The sequence below is a fragment of the Stigmatopora argus genome, chromosome 1 (assembly GCF_051989625.1).
Source record: "Stigmatopora argus isolate UIUO_Sarg chromosome 1, RoL_Sarg_1.0, whole genome shotgun sequence".
NCBI lineage: Eukaryota > Metazoa > Chordata > Actinopteri > Syngnathiformes > Syngnathidae > Stigmatopora > Stigmatopora argus.
In genome coordinates this window covers 6,978,430-6,998,586 of record NC_135387.1, presented here as the reverse complement: position 1 = coordinate 6,998,586, position 20,157 = coordinate 6,978,430, and the positions used below count along the sequence as shown (strand labels likewise).

The window sequence follows — 20,157 nt, the reverse complement described above, 5'->3', positions numbered from 1 at the left end:
TTGCTGCTTTTCTGTCATAATGATTTGGTGATTCTTAATGATCCCATTGACTTTGATTTTCTTTGTACTTTGTGCTTTTTGCTTTTGCTTTGTTGTTCTGTGGCCTTTGACTGTACTGTCTAACTTATAACTATGCCTTTTCTTGCTACTGTCACAATGACATTTCCCGAATACGGGATGAATAAAGTTATCCAATCCAATTTGTAACTCAAGAAAATGATGACTGAATCAAGGGTACGCCTTATAAGCGCACAAGACTTGCTATACTCTTTTTCACCAGTAGATGTCGGCAAAGTAACATTCACAATTTGTTGGTTATTTTCTGTTTTGCAGTAAGAAAACAACCATTACTGGATGAATTCATTCCTTATGATATTGACCCTAATAATTTGCTTTTGATTCATACAGTACCTCAGAAATACCACGTGCGATGATTTTTCTTAAGATCTTCCTTTCAAAGTAACACATTTGTACTCCCTATTAAAACCATAAATATGGAGGTGAAAATTGTGAATCAGGCGGCGGCTTATACGCGAGAAATTGTACAATTCAACGATTTTAAGGCAATTTTAAGAGTGCTGCATATGAGCGGCGGCGGCTTATATGCGAGTAAATACGTTCTGGCTAATATTTCAACCAAAATTTCCTCCAATATTGAAATAACTTGTGCTCTCAATGTAAATCGCAATATGATATGATACATGACGCATGGGAAATAATGATTTAAGACTATTGACCTTAAATGATGTGTAGAATTTGTTCCCCTTAGATTTGTTTTGTTTTAACTAGCAGGGGGTAGCTCCTACACTACACTGAGCATCGTTCATTGTCCTGCATACCAGACTGACTGGACGGCCGAGAGCAGACTTTCTATTGTCATTGCCCAGTGGCCATGCAGGAATTATTCATTTGTTAGCACAAGCCACTGCATTACAATCAGCAGAAACGTCAAAACCTCCTGTGACTTTTTCCCACGATGCACCGAGCTAACTTTTTTGTCAGTGTTGAGTGGTCTCAGGAAAGATACAATAGGATAGGATTTTGGTTAAATATATTTTCTGATGCTATGTAACAAACCTCTTACACACTAAATGGTCCATGTGATTCAGTTGAACAATCAGCCAAATCAACACTGAGGAACAAATTGAAAGCCCAATGAGAAATAGTCATGATGACGCTATAATTACCTTGGCACGTCGAACGATGCTCCCATGCCTCACACAGTCCGAAAAATGAAACAAAACCGCCCAAAAAAAGAAAAACCCCAAGTTCCATTTTTGAAACAACAATTACCACAAACAAAAAAATAATAATCTGAAAATGAGTAGTTTAAGTACTATACTGAAAGCAGAATGGAACAATAGCTAATGAAAATGTAAATGTAAATAAAGTTTGGTGAACTTGCACATGTGGAGAAAACCCACGCAGAACCCGGGTAGAACCTACAAACGCCACACAGGAAGGTTCGGATTTGCGATTAATCTCTCGATCTCCGAACTGTCAGGTTGACACTTGGTCACCATAAATGCTAGGATTTAATTTACTTGCTCTCTAAAGCGGTGGTCCCCAACCACCGGTCCACGGGCCACCTGGTGTCGGTCTGTCAGAAAAATATATATATTAGAATTTTCAATCTCGCCTTTCAACTTGAAATGAGAAAAGTTGTTATAATAAATAATTGCTATTATGTTTGGAAGGGCAGCCTAGCGGCTAAGTAGTTCGAGCGTCGGCCTCACAGTGAGAGACCTGGCTTCAAATCCAGGTCGGTCCACCTGTGTGGAGTTTGCATGTTCTCCCCAGGCCTGGGATAGGCTGCAGCACCCCTGCAACCCAAGTGAGGATAAAGCGATTCAAAAAGTGAGATGAGAGGCGATTATCTTTGGGACTTTTTCTTGCCGCCGTGGAGGTCATCCAAGCAGCCCCCCACCCTGACATAAACACACACTTTTGTCTTAAATTGGTGCCCTCCCCACATGCCGGTCCACGAGAAAATAGGAAGATCTTTACCGGTCCGCGGTGAGAAAAAGTTTGGGGAGCGCTGCTCTAAAGGGTTAAAGGCCTCAAATGTCAAAATCAGGGGTAGCCAATTCTGGTCCTCGAGGGCCCCTATCCAGTCTGTTTTCCATGTCTCCCTCTACCAACACACCTGAATCAAATAATCAGGATCATTATCAAGCTTCTGAGCAGCTTTCTGATGAGTTGATCATTTGATTTAGGTGTGTTAGAGGGGGGAAATACAGTGATACCTTGACATACGAGTGGCCCAACACATGAGAAATTTGACATACGAAGAAAATTCAGAGCAAATATTTGCCTTGATATACGAGACAAATTTGCGATACAAGCATACGAGACAACCTGGTGGCCGAGTCCGCGAGAGGCTGCTTATGATAACAGCGGACTGTCTTTCTCGCTGCATCTCCTTCCCGTAAAGATATCTACAAGCACTGGGTGTACAGGTTGCATTTTTTTTTTTACTGGAGATAGCGTGACCGAGTCGATAATTTGTGAAAAAGCCAGTGGAATCTACATGGACTTGAAAGTAAAGCAAGCATCTGAAAAAGACACCAGCAAAACCCTTCAAAGTGAGTCGTGGCTGGTTCAATAATTAAACAAAAAAACTAACTGGACGAAACGAACACTCAGTTTTGACTGATGGAGACGCAGGAAGTTCCACTTTGAAAGGCGTGATGGAATACATTAACAGCTTTGCCGTGGATTTTGCACAAGAAGGTTAAACATAAGAACAAAACTTTTTTTAAATGTGTGTAGTATAGTAATCTGAGTTCATTTAAGCTAAATTTAATGTTTATGCTATGTTACAAGCACGTCTGTCAAGTCTCTCGCCTGTCCTTTCAGTCCCTCTCTCGTCCTTGCCGTCTGTCTGCACTGAATAATGTCACATTTTAGTATTGAAGAGCATAACCCAGGGGTAGGGAACCTATGGCTCGGGAGCCACATGTGGCTCTTTTGATGGGTGCATCTGGCTCTTTGCTAACCTGTGAGCTAAAATCTGGAAATCGCTGGTGACAGAACTGAGATATTACATCTAGAACTGCTTTAATCTTCATTTTTTTTGCTTTAATCTTCATTTTTTTGCAGTAGACTCTTCTGGAATGCATCCTCTCATTGATTAGCAAAAGCATAAGAATCTTTTAAAAAATATTCAGTTTTTTCCACTTTAAAAGTGGTGAAATTATTTTAAAAAATTGAAAAGGAACTCGTTGACATGTATGTATTTTGACTTTTAAATTCGTAGTGTGACTCACAAGGAATAACATTAGAAAATATGAATTGTTTGTGGCTCTCTTCGTCAAAAAGGTTCCCGACCCCTGGCATAACCACTAGTAATATATTAGAATTACCTTGCCCGAACGTGACTTTTTAAATTACTTATTTACGTTTTTACTGGGAAACACGCACTTTTTGGAGTAGCACCTGTTGTATAATGACAATAAAGGCTTTTGATTTGATTTAGATAGGTATGTTACTTTGTGAGTAGGTGGTGAATTAGAACCAATAAAAAGATGTTTTTCTCTTGTAAGATCCCATTTTTTGGGTGGGAACAAATTAATTTGTATTTAGTTCATTTCTATGGGGAAAGTTGATTTGAGATATGAGTAAATCGACATCCGAGCTCGCATTAAGCTCGTATCTGAAGGTATTACTGGATGGAAAACAGACTGGATAGGGGCCCTCAATGACTGGAGTCGGGCACCCCTGGTCAAAATAAATGGATAAATATACACATGAAATGACCCAAAGTAGTCTGTTTCTTTTTAAAGTATTGATAATTTATAAATAAATTATAAATGTATTTATTTATTTATTAACTTATTGATTACCTATCTATTTATGCCTAAAATGTATTTTCCTATGTTTGCATTTTCACCCTCTTGCTACTGTGACAATGAAATTTCCCGAATACGGGATGAATAAAGTTACCCAATCCAGTTGTCTGTTTCTTTAAAAAAAATTAAAGCTCTTAGATGCCAGGTTTTTTAACGGCCTTTTAAACGTTTTTTTTCATCCCATCCTACGAGAACGTTTGTGTTCAGGGATGCAGCGTGGAGGGAGGGGCGGGGCTCTCATGCCTCTGCACACGTGCTGGCGAGCTCTCGTGTTTCCCCATGCGCTCGAGAACCAGCGTGTTATAAAAGGGAACAAGGACTGCCGTGATCAACGGCAATATTATTTCAGTACTAAACCAGCGACATTTATTTCTTTTAGACGAATTAATGACGCCTGAATTGTCTTCTTAGACTGCGTTTGTTAAAATGAAACATTTCTCTTTCGTCTTTGTTCTTTGGTCTTCCGACCAATCAGCGTCCACCCTCTTTGTTACGTCATTAAACCCCGCCCATGTTCTGTGCTTGCTGGAACATTTTGTTTTGTTGAAGCCAAACTAATTCCCACTCTTGTCTCACTAAAGGCACAATTTTATGAGATCAACCGCTGCATATTGTTGACAAAGTGACGTCCAAATACCCGTGGAACGCTCAACGACGCGAGGCAGGACGTCCACTTTGATGAGTTTGGAGTTAAAGTATAGACATGTGAAGCCGCGGATCACCCAAGCTCTTTTTCTACCCAAGTTAAATCATGGACGGGAAAAAGAGAAAGGCAAGCGACGGTGTAGGCAGGCGGAATGTGACCGGAAAGCCGAAAAGAGAGGCGGCCAAAGTCCTCCGAGCTCTCATGGTGGAGGACAATAACAACCGCCAGGAGCCCATGGAGGTGGAAGAGGAGGAGGAAGACGTCGACTGCTTCTCTAGTAGCTTCCTCCGGACAGGTAGCGTAGAGTCTTCCGTGCTGGTCCCCCTGTCGGTGCCGCCCAGATACACCTTGATCCGGGAGGTGGGTCGTGGAAGCTACGGCGTCGTGTACGAAGCTATAGCCCGGAAAACCGGAGCCAGGTTAGCCGTGAAAAGGCTCCTGTGTGACGCCCCCGAGAACGCCGAGCTGGCTCTGGTCGAATTTTGGGCCCTGACCAGCCTGGAGAACCGACACCAAAATGTGGTCCACCTGGAGGAGTGCGTTCTACAGAGGAACGGCATGGCCCAGAAGATGAGTCATGGCAACAAGAGGTCCAAACAATACCTGAGACTGGTCGAAACATCATTAAAAGGTACTCAGAATTTTGATTCTAGAAATCCTATTAAAAAAAAGATGGCAAACAAACTGTTAACTAGGGCTGGGCGATTTTAAGATTAAAGAAGCAAAAAAGAGGTCAATCTTAGTGATCAACTGTGAAATATTCAACTTATTAACTGCCTTTGACAGCGATAAATGTCAAACACACTTAAATTGGCTGGCATTGAACCATCGCTTTTCAGTGATCGAACAATCGCTGCCAACCCTTCCCATTCCAAATGGCCCAGGCCTGCGTTGGTTTCCTCCGGGTACTCCGGTTTCCTCCCACATTCCCAAAACATACATGGTAGGCTGATTGGAGACTCGAAATTTGGCCCTAGGTATGGGTGTGAGTGTGCATGGTTGTCCGTCTCCTTGTGCCCCGCCTCTGGCCCAGAGACAGTTGGGATAGGCTCCAGCACCCCCGCGAGGATAAAGCGGTTCAGAAAATGAGATGAGAAAAAAAGAGATTTTGAAGTCCCTCAAAAAGTTCAACTCCTTTGTTTTTCAAGAAGTGTACTACACTCAATGCTAATATCCAACGGTAAATGTCATTCACTCGTTTACGAAAATTAGCATCGTATTGCAATCCTTATTCATGCAAATGCCTCAGAAACATTTACAGTGGTACCCCGACATGAGTGGCCCGACATACGAGCAATCCGAGATACGAGTAAAATTTTTTTTTTTACCACTGTATATATAAAAAAAAATCAAGTTGTATCAACAAAGTACTATTTGCCAGAGGTAGAGTACTCAGTCATTCACTGCTGCTAATTTTACATTCGTATTTAAAATTTTAATAAAATCTTTAACTCCCCTTGACTGTCCAATGTATTTACTGCAGATTCCCTAAAACTACCAGTAAAAGTAATCAATAGAAAATTAAGAAATATTTTTTTTAAATTTGCAACCGAATTCTAACTAAAGTAGTAATTACTACGCACTGAATACTAATACTTATTCTAAACAAACCAGTCAGCATGAAGCAGAATTGCAGTCAATGTCCCATCTATACGTGTCATGTTCGTGTACATTTAGGACCACAAAGAACACTGTGTCTTCCCCAACTCACAGAAGAACACCGTGTACTTCAACATGTTGACCTATTTCTTCTTCTAAACATTATTTTGGCAAGACATTAGACATTTTCATACAGTAAATAACTTATTTCACGTGGAATAAGTTGTATATTTATCTTACATGAGTGTTTTAAGTCATCAGGTTTGACCTACTCACCACATTGCTTTTTTTCCTCTGCTCAGAAGTGCCTGATGTCTCTATGTATTCTTTGATTTTAATACCATGGCTTTTAAATAAGAATATAAAATGTAACATGGCATCATTTGGTGCCATCAGTGCAATATGCAGCAGAGATTATTACATGATAAATCAAGGAAGGCCCTTTAGTTGTTTTTGACAATAACAATGTGCTCTCACTGCTAAAATTCAACCTTTGGTGCACATTTTAAAGTACTTTGGGGTGAAAGGGTTTTGGCAAAATGTTATTTTTCTTAGTAACATAATAATTGAAAAAAATTAACAATAATGACATTTATGTGCCCTTATTCTCCACACCCATTTTATTTATTATAAAAAGAAATGTGCACAAACATCCAAATTGAAGCAAAATGTGACATTGGTTAAAGTTAATACGCAATTTATTTAAAAAAAATCTCTAAGTAAACACAGATTTAATATGTTAAATGTAAGAATTTATTACAGCCTCAGACTGTGTCAACTGGTGTGTTGGTTTTAGTAACATTTAAAAAAAATCATGCAAGTTAAACAGAACAGTCTTTATTATCCATTTATCCAAAACTCACCTTACCTTCCTTTCAGTTTTAATGTCTTTAGTTTATCCTTAACTTCTTGCTTCTCCATATTCAATATTATTGCAGAGGGAATGTGAGGGTGGCGTTCACGTGACGTGTGCAGAGCATGCTCTGGCTCTACGGCTCCGCCTCCAATTGCAATTAAATTACAGCGCCTTCTCTGTTTTATTCCAAATTATTATTTTATAACAAGTATTCCCTAGTTTAGTATCCACACATCATTTTAGTGTGTACATTTTTATAAACCTTTGTTTATTTAAAAAAAAAAAGTCAGCGAGAGAGACCACGCATCGTTTTAGTATACGTTTTTTTAGAGAGAAGCCTGACCCCTAATCTGAAGTAATGATTGACATTTTAGGCCCGACCCAAATTACGTCGGGTTTCGTGTTCGGGTTAAGGATCTCACCTCTAATCCAGTGCCCAACTTTCCGTAATGTTGTATTCATTGTCATTCATGCCTTTCTGTTTAAATGTTTGCACTGAGCGCAGACCAATTAGAGAAAAGATTGTTATCACATAATTTGTTCTGACACATTTTTATTTGTTATCTTTTTTCCCCCACGAAGGTAAACGGATTATTGGCCAGTCATCAGAACCCTGTTACCTGTGGTTCGTCATGGAGTTTTGTGAAGGTGGCGACCTCAACCAATACATCTTGTCCCGACGACCGGATCCACAGACCAACAGAAGTTTTATGCGCCAGCTGACAAGCGCTGTGGCATTTCTGCACAGCAACAACATTGTTCACCGAGATCTGAAGCCAGACAACATCCTCATTTCACAGAAATCTGGTGCACCGGTTCTCAAAGTTGCTGACTTTGGTCTAAGTAAAGTCTGTGCTACCAGGAATTCTAAGACCGCTGAGGACTTACCCACAGCAGGTGTTGGGAGCAACCAGAACAACATTGTCAACCTTAATAAGTTATGGTTGTCCTCTGCCTGCGGGTCCGACTTTTACATGGCTCCTGAGGTGTGGGAGGGCCACTACACTGCTAAGGCAGATATCTTCGCTTTAGGCATCATCATCTGGGCAATGATTGAGCGAATTACTTTCATTGACGCCGAGTCCAAACGAGAACTGCTGGGCACCTACGTACGTCAAGGCTCAGAGATTGTTCCTGTCGGCGAGGCGTTGCTGGAGAACCCCAAAATGATCCTCCACATTCCTCAGAAGGCCAGAAGCTCCATGTCCGAAGGGGTGAAGAAACTACTTCAGGAAATGCTTGCTTTCAATCCTCGGGAGCGACCTGATGCCTGCCAGCTGGAGGTGCAGATGGTCCGGGTCACATGCACATCTGAACATTTTCTTACTTAAAACCATCAAAAGAAGGACCATGTTTTTCAGGTAAGATAGTCTAATTTACTAATTCTATAGTGTTTCACAGTTACAAGGACAGACAATGTGCTCATGGTATTTAAGAAAATGTATTTAAGGACAAAAAATGTTGTGGATAACAAGATTGTTCATTTTATGACATCACTTGTACTCGAGCACTGGTGCATTTGTTAATTGAGAATAAAGGACACCATGAGAAAGGGCAGGCAATCAGGAATACTCACATTTGATTGGCTGAAAGAGTACCAGCAATGATAAAATGTCCATCAAACATCAGCTGGCTATTTCCTGGAAATATTTTCAATGATGTAAAATAGAATTTTATTAACATTTTTCTCTTCTATTACACATCATAAAAACAAATTCACATTTTTCAATGTATTAAACTAGATTATTCCTGCTGGATGTACTTGATAAAGGAGTTATCTGTCCATTTAAATTAGCATGATTAGCTATGGGCTCAATACAAATACCAAATCTCCCGCCGGTCTTAAATTTTGGGTCAATTTTTAAAAAAAATCTGTTTTGAAAAAGATTAAACATACTAGTTTGTTAGAGGTAGGTTCAAATTTGCACAGATTTTCATTTTTGCTATTGGTGGCAACCAATTCACCCCTGAGATTAGCGCTCATGAGTAGTGAAGTCCTGGTCTTGATTTTTTTTTATTTTTACTTCCGATCCGATTTGTGACCGAGATCGACTGGACACCAACTCGAGGTGTCCCCTGACTATTGCCCATTGCCCAGAAGCCCAGTGATACTTATGAGGATAAGTAGTACAGAAAATGAATAGGTTGATAAATTGATTGGTAAAAAATGAACACAACAGTAGCTCGAGATGTTAAAATATTTTATTAATTTATTCTAATATATTTTTTATTCATTCATTTATCATCCATATCGGACATCCTCGCATGGGTTGTGGGGGTTGCTAGAGCCTATCCCAGCTGACTTCGGTCAAATTGACCACACAGCAACAAGCATATTACCACGAACACACCTAATCTAAGGCAAACAAATCAACAAGCATTCTACTGTTTTAACTTCTTTAATGTTATTTTATAATTAAAACTCTCTGGTTGCCTTTGCTGGCAATAGACATCGGAGTTAAGAACATCCTGCAACAACTGGATTTGTCAGTTTAAAACTTCTGCACCACACAGGCTTAGTTCTGCCAATAAACGGACCTCCATTGTTTGATATGTGAGTTTTGGACAACCTCCAACAGCTCCCGAATGAGCTTCAATTCCTCTTATTTGATTCGCTGCTGCAGCACTGAGGGAACACCCGATGCAGCACATTTAATTTGTGATTAATCATGTGTTCAAATACCTAAAATGCAGTCAGTGCCAATTTGACAGAGGGATTTTGCTGCTTTCAGCATTCTACCCGCAACCACTATGACAGGTACATTATCAGCAAAAACTCACTTGACTATAATAGTCCTGCAATAAATAGCTAACCAGTTACGCACAGAAGAGCCACAACTAGTGAAGGCTGGGTGGAATAATTAGTGAGACTTTAATCCGTTCTGTTGACAGAAGATTGAATATATTAAAGGGAACATTGACCTTGTTAAACTTGTTTTAAGAATGGCTAATCTTTCGTTAAAATACCCTCATCCACATTTTCTTGAAAGAAAAAGGAGTCTAATTCCTTTCTTTTGTATACCTTTCAGAAAAAAACGAAATACATAGTTTGTTCCAAAAAAAGAAAAGAACGTTCATTGATTCATTTTCAACACCTGTTATCCTGGTTGGGGGGTTGCGCAGTGCTGTAGCCTATCCCGGCAAGGCGAAAAGCCGCAGCACACCCTAGATTGGTCGCCAGTCAGTCGTAGGGCACACAGACACACAGAACATTAGCACTCACAGTCACACCTAAGTCAGGCAAACCTTAAACAATCTTTGTTGTGGGTTTCTACAATTATGTGTGCATGTTTTTGTGGAATTGAGGGTTCTAAGTAAACTGGGTGCTTTTGCATTGGTCACTACACTCAACTTGCACTCTATTGGTTTGCTTTCGATGGGGAACCTCATGGTAAAATCGACACCCGGCAAGTGTATTAATAAATGTCTAGTACTGGAAATTTGTATTGGAGACTGACTTTGAAACAGTAATAGTCCCTTGATTTTTACCATTATAAAACAGAAATTTCACCATTGGAATGTACTTCTTTTAAGCCTGGTGCAAACATTGAATTTGGAGCGTATGTCAATCTTTTGCAACCTAAGTCTTTAGTTGTAATCTCTCTTTAAACACAAACACCCCTGAAAATAATGAGTTTCTCCCGCACAATTAATTTATTTATTTATCAATGTTCACCATTTCTCATAGCTGATCAGGAATGACAAATTAGCTGATGAGTTCTCACGTTTTTATTAAAAAATGTACAGTTAAACCGTGAACCCAGCATAGAAAGAGACGTGTGAAATAACTTCATTAAAAAAGAACCTTAGATGGGCTTGGCCAACATGGCCTGAAAACTTGGTGGCACCCTGAAAAGTAGAAAGTGGGAATAAATGGATGTCAGCTAATTTTACCCGAGTGTTTTCTGTAGTTACTTTTCACCAGGGGTTTATTGCTCAAGGTATAGGGAAAAAGTTTACTTTGAGGGGTGGGGTGGTGTTAATCAATGTAGAACTAACCTCTGTGACATACCGTATTTTTCGATTATAACACGCAGATTTTTGCTATATAATTAATTCCAATAGATGGGCTGCGTGTTATAATCAATAACTAAAATAAATTACAAATTTTCGATCGAAAAATTTTCGGTTTTACGTCATCTCGTAAAGCCGATCGAAAATCGGAAAGCCGAGACCACCACTGCCCCCCTCTAGCCTCGTACTCGTCTCAGTTCACCCTCTCTCAGTTCAGTTTTGGACATTGTACAAGCAACATGGCATCAAAACGAGCAAGTTATACCGCAGCGTTCAAAAGAAAAGTCATCAAAGTGGCAGAGGAATTGGGCAACAGAGAAGCTGGAAGAAAATTCGATATTGGTGAAGCTAACATCCGTGGTTGGAGGAAGAAGAAAGACTCATTATTGAAAGAAAAAGCAACAGCAAAAGCATCAGGACGTGGAAGAAAAGCAATGTTCCCAGAGTTAGAGAAAGAACTTCTTAAAACGATTGCTGAGAGAAGAGCTGCAGGGTGTGCCATCAACACAGTCGAGCTGCGTATCCTCGCCCTGAAAATCATGAAAAAACCCAACAAGGATTCCGGCTTCAAATCGTCTGCATGTTGGTGCTATAAGTTTATGCAACGGCACGACCTATCTGTAAGAAAGAGAACGTCAATTGCCCAAAGGATGCCGGAGGACTACGGGAAATTTTAGGTGCGCACTATATTCGATTACTGCGTTTTTCCAGATGTTTTTGGCCCAAAATTACCTGCGTGTTATTTTCGAGTGCGCGTTAAATTCGAGAAAATACGGTAATAGAATTTTGCGTCAATGGGAACTCAGTTGAAGCAGTTGAAGAACCTAAAAGATTCCTAGGTAGAAAAGCACTCGGAAAGCCAATAAATCCAGATTGAAACATCTGACAGTTACCTTTAAGATCCTGTATCCCATCTGCTATGAAGCTCTTATTGTGTAAGGGCCTGTGACATAACACCTCTCATTCCCCAACTATCTGTGTGATTGCTGATGCACTCTGCGCACGCCATTGTGTGCCTGAATCTAGCTGCTCCAGATTAGTTCTCTCGCAGCACGATGAGAAAGCATGTTATGCAATCGGCCTGCATGGCTGCAACTGGTTCACTCAGAAACATGTCATCAGCGTAAAAGGGATTACAGCTTCAGAACATTGCTGAAGCATGGTCAGATGTTTATGTCGCCTGGTGGTATTGATGTCACATATAGGTTAACTACGTGTACTCTTGAGGCCCTGACACCAATTGTCACTAATGGGATTTTGCAGAAGTGGCGGAAGATAACCTGTACAGGATTTGCACTCAGTAAGAAGCTATCAGTGGCAGCCTGCGTCATTAAAGTGATAAAAATTGTCCAGACGCTTTTTTTTCGGAGCCTATGACTTTACACCAGGCATCCTTAAACCGGTCGTCATGAGCCTGATTTTTGTTCCAACCGATCCAGCACAAAGAGTTTAACCAATGAAGTTTCTGCTAAAACAAGCAGCACCTGGCTGCGATCAACTGATTGCACTTGTAAAACAACGGATTGGCGAAAAGATGCTGTCCTGTTTAGTTGGAATGAAATCCTGCAACCTCTGGCTTTTTGTGGAATAGGGTTAGTCAGGTTAGCCAGTCAAACTTGGCTGGGAGGATACAAGTTAGACAAGTCTATACATTTTTTAAGCAAGCGGTTGACAAATAGCCTGATAATCGGCTGAAATATAGCCATTCGATACAAATTGTTCTGTTCATCTCCAACACCACGGACATAAAAACAATACATAATTTTGTCGTGGGTAGTACCATGGACTCGAACTGCGTAAAATTGATTTTCACATTCTTGTGCATTGTAGTTGGCACTCATTATTTGCATTGTCTTACTCAGTGTTGTAAGGCAATTTTGATGTTTTTTTAAAGCCTAAGATTGCTGTTTGTGAATGTTTCAAAACTGTGGGTTTCAAGATGAACAAGGCTTTATTTATATATATATATATGTATGTGTATATATATATATGTATATGTATATATATATGTATATATATATATATATATATATATATATATATATATATATATATATATAAAACAAAAATGTTGGATTTGAGATAAATTATTAAACAAATTAATAAACTGGCCAAGTATCGGTATCTGTACATCCTCAAAATCCGATGCCTCGAAGTTGTGAGCAAAAATATGTGATCAGGACAACACTAGTTATTTTTAGAAGCCATAACTTGAGCATCAACACGGCAAATTCTAGTATACAGTACTTAAGTATTGAGTCAAATACTATTCGTCCTAGAAGGTCTTCTTAAAACTTCAGAATCAGTTATTAAACATGAAATGTGACTTGTCATTTAAGTTTAACACAACTATTTTTTCCCTAGTGGATTAAGAAATAAAGCTTGTTCTAGTGACTATTTGAAGCCTGCGCACCCACTGTTGGCACCCAAAAACCTCACTTTTAGAATCACTGCTTTAAAAGACAATACTGTCATGTGTCTGGAACATTTCCGACCTGGTCAGGGCCACATTTGAGCCTAAATTTCATTTGTATGCATAGCATGAACGTGTGTTTAAAAACAGCATTCTTTTGCAATCTGGTCGCAATAGCCCGGAGCAACTTCCATTTTAATAAAGACGACAGTTATTTAGTATTGGTCTCCAGGAAATCAAGTTGTTTGGGCAGCCATTTCAAGGCAGGATATGTACACGTAACAGTAATAGTGCTCTAAGTCGGGGCGGTTGTTACGCACACGCTGAGAAATACCTCATAAAAACCAAACTACTTTTACAAGGTTTTGGGAGTAGGTGTTATAACTCCAGTGACAGTTATGTAACAATACCACACAATGGGGGTTAGGACTTTCAAGCTTCCATTATATTTATTACCAAATTAAGCTTGAGCATGATCGTCATGGTGATTTATGATCGTCATGGTGATTTATCAACGTCGATTGTAAAACTGTCATTTAAGCTAATGGTATCCCGTCATAACATGAATTATTGATCTAAAGAGACGTGACCACCATCTGTTTTAGAGAACATTACTTGTCTTTTTTCTTATTTGAACACTATTATGTGTGTTTTCCACCAGTTACTGTATAACCTATAATTCAGTTCAATTATTTTAAAACCAGGAATTAGTTTTCAGTGAAATTGAAACTAATGCCATTATTTACATAGATCGTAACTGTTGACTACAGTATTAAACCTGTATATTGGCTACGTATTAAAACCGTGAAAGTTTACTACTTAACCTACATGTGAACTCACAATTTAAATTGATGCAGTTATTTATTTTAATTGTGCACTAGCATCAGAGGCATCACTGCTTTATTTTTATTAGTAGCCGAAACCGATTCAATTGAGAACAGCATGTGTTCTACATCATCTTGGTAGACCAAAAATGTAGGCTTACTAAGGGTGTGCGACTTGTACTATTGTATCTTCTACCGTAACTTTTGACTATAAGTCGCACCTGAGTATAAGTCGCACGAGCCAAAGAATGCACAATGAAAGGAACGAAAATATATAACTTGCATCGGAGTAATAGTTATCTAAGATTCATTCATTTTTCTGTACTGCTTATCCCCAGTTATTCAACATTATACATTAAACGGGAATGGGAAAATTGGGAACAACAGTCAAAATAAGCACCTGTTAACGTAGCAAACAGTTTTTGGACATCTGTAGGCTAAACACATTGCATAACAAAATGTTGGCATTCAGAATGGAGAAAAAAATATATATAACTCGAACCTCTGTATAAGCCCCAGAAACTGTTATTATTGCTTGTAAGGTGACAACTGTCTGTAATATTTTGGCGAGTCGTACAACATGTGCCCCACTTTTCAGACTTAAGAGTCCAATTTCTCCCGAACAATTTAGAGAATAAATGGCTGGGGAGTAAAAATTTCATAATTTTGTTGTTTTGATTTAAATAGATAGTTTGGTCTCAACCTGTATCTGTATTGCAGCCAGAAAAAAAGTTATCCAACATGCTTACATAAGAGATAATTGAACAAGAATGGTATCCATGAGGAATGTGTTTCTTTGCGTGCCTGCCACACACCTCCCCAAAAAAACGAGCCTATAAAAATTTTACACGCCATCCAGTAATCACTGAAGTCCCACAGACTTGAGCAAACAGGAAACCAAACCCCTGGGCACTCAAAATACCAGTCACAACTGGTTTCGACAATGTTTACTTTGGAGTCATATACTAAAACAAAAAAAACAGACATTCTTCTTTAGTCTTTTCAGGTTTTAATGTGATCTTTGACAAAAAACACAAAATTACTAGGCCTGATTGTCAACATGTGCACACTCCGCTGTACCCAACATTATGAATGGTACATTGTGTTTACAGAATGCAGAATGCTCCACCTCAGCAGCAACATCAACAATTTGCATGTCCCTGCACAGTCCATTTTCACTGAGATGTGCGTGTGTTTGCTAAGCTGACCCACTTTTTTATATCATGTGTTGCTGTGTTATGCAACTGAAGAAGAGTGGCATACTGCTAGCAGCAGCCTAGTCTGTGGCCTTCTAGCTGCTGGTCTATTTTTGGAGAGCTCAACACAACGCATCTATCGCACACCTTAAGATTGTACTGCTTGAGTACGCTATACAGCGCAGTTTTACTGTCATTCATAAACTTGACAATTTATGCTGTTTAAGACACTATTAATAAATAATTCATTTGAGTTTCATGTTCTTCAGATATGCTGTCGATGGAGTGAACATAAAAAAAAAATAAAAGCTGCTGTGGCCAATGCACTTTTAGTAGGTTATTGACTTGGGTAATTAGCCAAATAAGTGAAAACATGCGAGAAAGCTAATTAACCCCAAACCTGGAATTAACTATTTACAGGGCAAGTGACATTTTGTTCACTTAACTTTGTATTGGTTCAGGCCAAAATTAACCTGTTTTCAAGTATTGTATGCAAAAACGAATACAGTCATACCTTGAGATACGAGCTTAATGCGTTCCAGGACCGAGCTTGTATGTCGATTTACTCGTATCTCAAATTAATGTTTCCCATAGAAATGAGCTAAATACAAATTCATTCGTTCCCAACCTCTGAAAAAACACACATCAAACAACAGGATATTACAATGGAAAAACATTTTTATTGGTTGTAATTCACCAATTCACCTCATACTAACAGAGTAACAAATAACTAGTGGTTATGATGTTTAATACTAAAACGAGACATTATTCAGTACAACGTGGAGAGAGAGAGAGAGAGAGAGACTTGATGATGCGCTCGTAACATAACATAAACTTTAAATATAACTTAAATGAACTTCAATTTCTATACACAAATTTAAAAAGAGTTTTAATCTTACGTTACACTAAATTTAAACCTTCTGCAATAACCAAGGCAAAGAGGTTCATGTATTCCACGGCGGCTTTCGGGGCGAACTTCCTGCTTCTCCATACGTATTGGCGAGCCAGCTCAGTCACGCGTACCCTACTGTAATGTATTTCGATTATTTCGTGCTTAATATTGATTGTCATCACACGCCTTTTCTTCAAGTTCGGTTGTTACAAAACCATTTGGTAATGTACATAGGGAACCAATGTTACTGAACCTGTATATTACCCAATACATTGCAGTTTACCACGCGAACAACCAGTGACATTACTTACCTACACTGCCATTGTTTCTATGGCCCTCCTTGCCGTCTTCATAAGGTACAACGTGACGAGCGAAATCAATGAGTGAATGCAGGGCTTTCTTCCCATAGTGCTCTTTCATAATTCATAAAAGGAGCACTTGTTTCACTTTTGTTGTTGCCTTCCTTAATGGCTCTATATCTTATCCTTTTCGTGTACTTTATATCTATTTATAAACGCACGTGAAAAAAACTGTGAGCAAACGGGATTCTTTTATTATCCGACTCTCCCGGCGCCAGAACAACCTTCAACACTGTCTTGAACCTTATTGGTCCATATTCCGTGCGCGTAGATAACATTCACGCGAATGACTGTTCAACATGTTTCCCTAAGACTACAATCGTAAGCCTTTTTATCTTTTTGCACTGTTTGCATGTCTGTCCGTCCTCTTTCTTTCATTACATACAAAATACTATTATTGTCTTGTATTAATACCAGAGCTTTGCATGTATGGCTCTCCTCACAGACCGATGAGGAAACACGTTCCATCTCCATTGTTTTTGAACGGCTCTGCACTTCAATTGGCGCTCTCTATCGCAATGTTTTCCGTCCGTCACTTAGAGTCACGTAAGGGACAGTCAAATCGCATGTGAGCTTTCCAGATTGAAAAGCATCTTGTCCAGATCGGATATGAAACGATACCTACTGTATGTGGTTTTGGTCTCTCTGTGAGTTGTGACTCTTTAGCGTACAAATAAGCCACTTTGAATGTGAATGGGCTAAACATTGCATTTTGGCTAGTGGTCCTAACAAGGTGTGAACATTTTTTTCTCTCTCTTTGCAGGTTTTTTTTACCGCATGGATGGGAACCCTTGACCGTGCAAGGAAATTGGACAAAGCGAAACTGTGATGAGCACAACACCTTCAATTGGCACCGATGTGGACAGCTGCCTCGGTTGGGACCCGTATGCAAATAACCCTCTTCTCGCACCTCCCACAATGAAAACTCTTCACTATGTAGCAGCTGTTTTCTTCCTCACTGGCTTATTTTCAGTCATTGTGATCAATCTAGCATTCATAGTACTTTTGCTTTCTTACAATGAACAGGTTTCCCAATGGTGTGCCTTAAGCAGGGTGATTTAACACTGTAACATACTCACTCTTCAAGTTCTCTTCACCTGACCTCATGTGAATTGAGTGGATGCTAGGGGTAGGAAGAAGTATGTAAACAGAAAATTCTTGAGGCATTTAAAAGAATTTTGTAGTCACCGAGTGCTCCAGCGATCCAATTGTACATCAGACCAAAGCGTGATGTAGCATTTCGTTTGAGTGACTCTGCAGTGGTGGTGGGCTTCATGTTATACCGTATCTGATATGGAGCTACCTCATTGTCAACACCCTTTATTTGTCAGTAAAATCCTCAGGTTCTTGACAAGTCAATACGAAGAAAGCATCTGGCTGTCTAGCGGGCTAGAGCTAGCTAGACTTACTAACATTTTCCTTGACCGCGACATGGTGACTTTGTTGTGATCAAGTTCCTGTAATGTGTTCTCCTTGTACAGTTAACCTGCAATAACGAGACAATCTCAAAAAACAAATGGGAATATATTGTCTTTTTCTTCTTTGACCATTGTTAACTCTTTTGTTCCCACTGACGACGTGGCTGTTCCTCTTTCTGCTGTTGATTTGAATGAGGTTATCCCTAGTTTATCCATTCCAATTTATCCAATTTCATTATATGCAGCTGTGTATAATGACAATAAAGGTTTTTGATTTGATTTGAATTCATTTGAAGTGGGAGGATGGCAGCGAATGAGCGCGAAAGAAATGTGGATGTCTCCTAAATCAACAGCCGATAGATAATAAACTCCTGATGAAAGCATTTAAATTCACTGCAGAGGGATGAAAAGAGCCACATGATTGGATGTCTATCATCGTTCGCATTATTGGTGTCCAAACTTTTTTCTCCGCGGGATTCTTTAAAAAAAAATCAATGGATGCAATCGCCGACTTTAATTTTTTAAAGAAAGGATCAGAATTATGTTAAAAATAAAGGATTTTAAACCATATTTTAAGTATGAACTCATGGGCCAACATTGATGACAATAGACGTTCAATCCATCCAATTTCTGGACCGCTTCCTGTTCATTTTCTGCTTTCACTGGCAGCGATCAAATGCCGTTAGGCAGTTAAACATGATGAACAATACCAGCTTTCCAAGTTGAAATGGATTTGATGTCTGATACAAGAAAAAATAATATAAACTGTGTTTTACATTTATGTCAAAAACTAAAAGTGCAATATAGGCTTTATTGATTAATTAAGATTCTTGTGTGGGCCATATTCAATTATACTGAATATGATTCTTATTATTTGCTGCTGGCTGATAACTGGTCAGCGGTCTTAAGTTTAGACACCATTGGTTTAGCTGTAGATTTTACTTAAACTAATGACTAAAAATTTCCACTGCTTCCACTTGAAAACAAAAAAACAACCACACTATGCAAAATGCTTCACTGCCTCACTGGGAATAATTTACAAAGACTGTGTGTAATAGGTTGTATGTCATTTAATATACAAACTTTTTATAGAGCATTTTTCCTGATGTGTTCTGAAATCTGTTTATTTTATGTACAGTGGGTCTTTTTGTTACTGGAGCCATTTAGTTGTTAGTGCTTTTTTGTTTTCCTGTGAATATTTTTGACTGTTTCTGCAAATAAACAATCCAAACTAAATGGATATCTCTCCTGTGTTTTCCTATTCAATTTTAACTCAGTACTCACGCAATAGGGAGGCAATGGTTAGAATGTGGCCTCTTTCCACTCACCATCACAGTACGGAAGGTAGCATCGGTATACTAATCTGAATCCACAAGCCTTTAATCTACTGTGGGAAGAATTTGCGTCATTGTGACCTGTCTGGATTATGACCTCGATACAGACGTTTACTCGTCTGAGCTAATCTATACTGGGACCATGACACAGCATTCGCCTGAGTTCAGGAGTTTCCAAAACTACATAAATTAAAAATAATTCTTTAGCACTGTAAATGGGATTTTCTATATTTGCTTTGACCACATACCGGCTAATTTGAGTTGAGATTTACATAAATACTTTATATTACATGATGTGAACAAGATTAAAAAAATATTGTCTTAATATGTAGGATTCTCGGGGTAAAGATAAATCAACCGTGGGTACATTTATCTACCCTGTATGCCACAAATTGCTAATCTATACCCACAAATATCCCACTGCTAAGTAATCTACCCACCGATTAGTAATAACCAACAGATTATTAATAGGAGTTTGCATGTTCTCCCCGGGCCTGCGTGGGTTTTCCCTGGGTACTCCGGTTTCCTTCCACATTCCAAAGACATGAATGGTAGGCTGATCAGACACTCTAAATTGCCCCTAGATGAGTGTGAACGTGAATGATTGTTTATCTCCTCGTGCCCTGCGATTGGCTGGCCACCAAGGTGTCCTCCGCCTCTGGCCCGAAGTCATCTGGGATATGCTCCAGCACCCCCGTGACCCTAGTGAGGATAAAGCGGTTCAGAAAATGAGATGAGATTATTAATATGTACCC

General features: G+C 39.2%; 1 protein-coding gene across 1 annotated transcript; it reads left to right on the top strand.

The window, feature by feature from the left end:
- The first annotated feature begins 4,148 nt into the window (after nt 1-4,148).
- LOC144074421 (serine/threonine-protein kinase PDIK1L-like) lies at nt 4,149-19,304 on the top strand. The gene is made up of 3 exons (XM_077600844.1): nt 4,149-5,128; nt 7,535-8,313; nt 15,316-19,304. The coding sequence occupies exons 1-2, from the start codon at nt 4,603-4,605 to the stop codon at nt 8,281-8,283; spliced, it is 1,275 nt and encodes a 424-aa protein (XP_077456970.1). The 5' UTR covers nt 4,149-4,602; the 3' UTR covers nt 8,284-8,313; nt 15,316-19,304.
- Nucleotides 19,305-20,157: the final 853 nt, after the last annotated feature.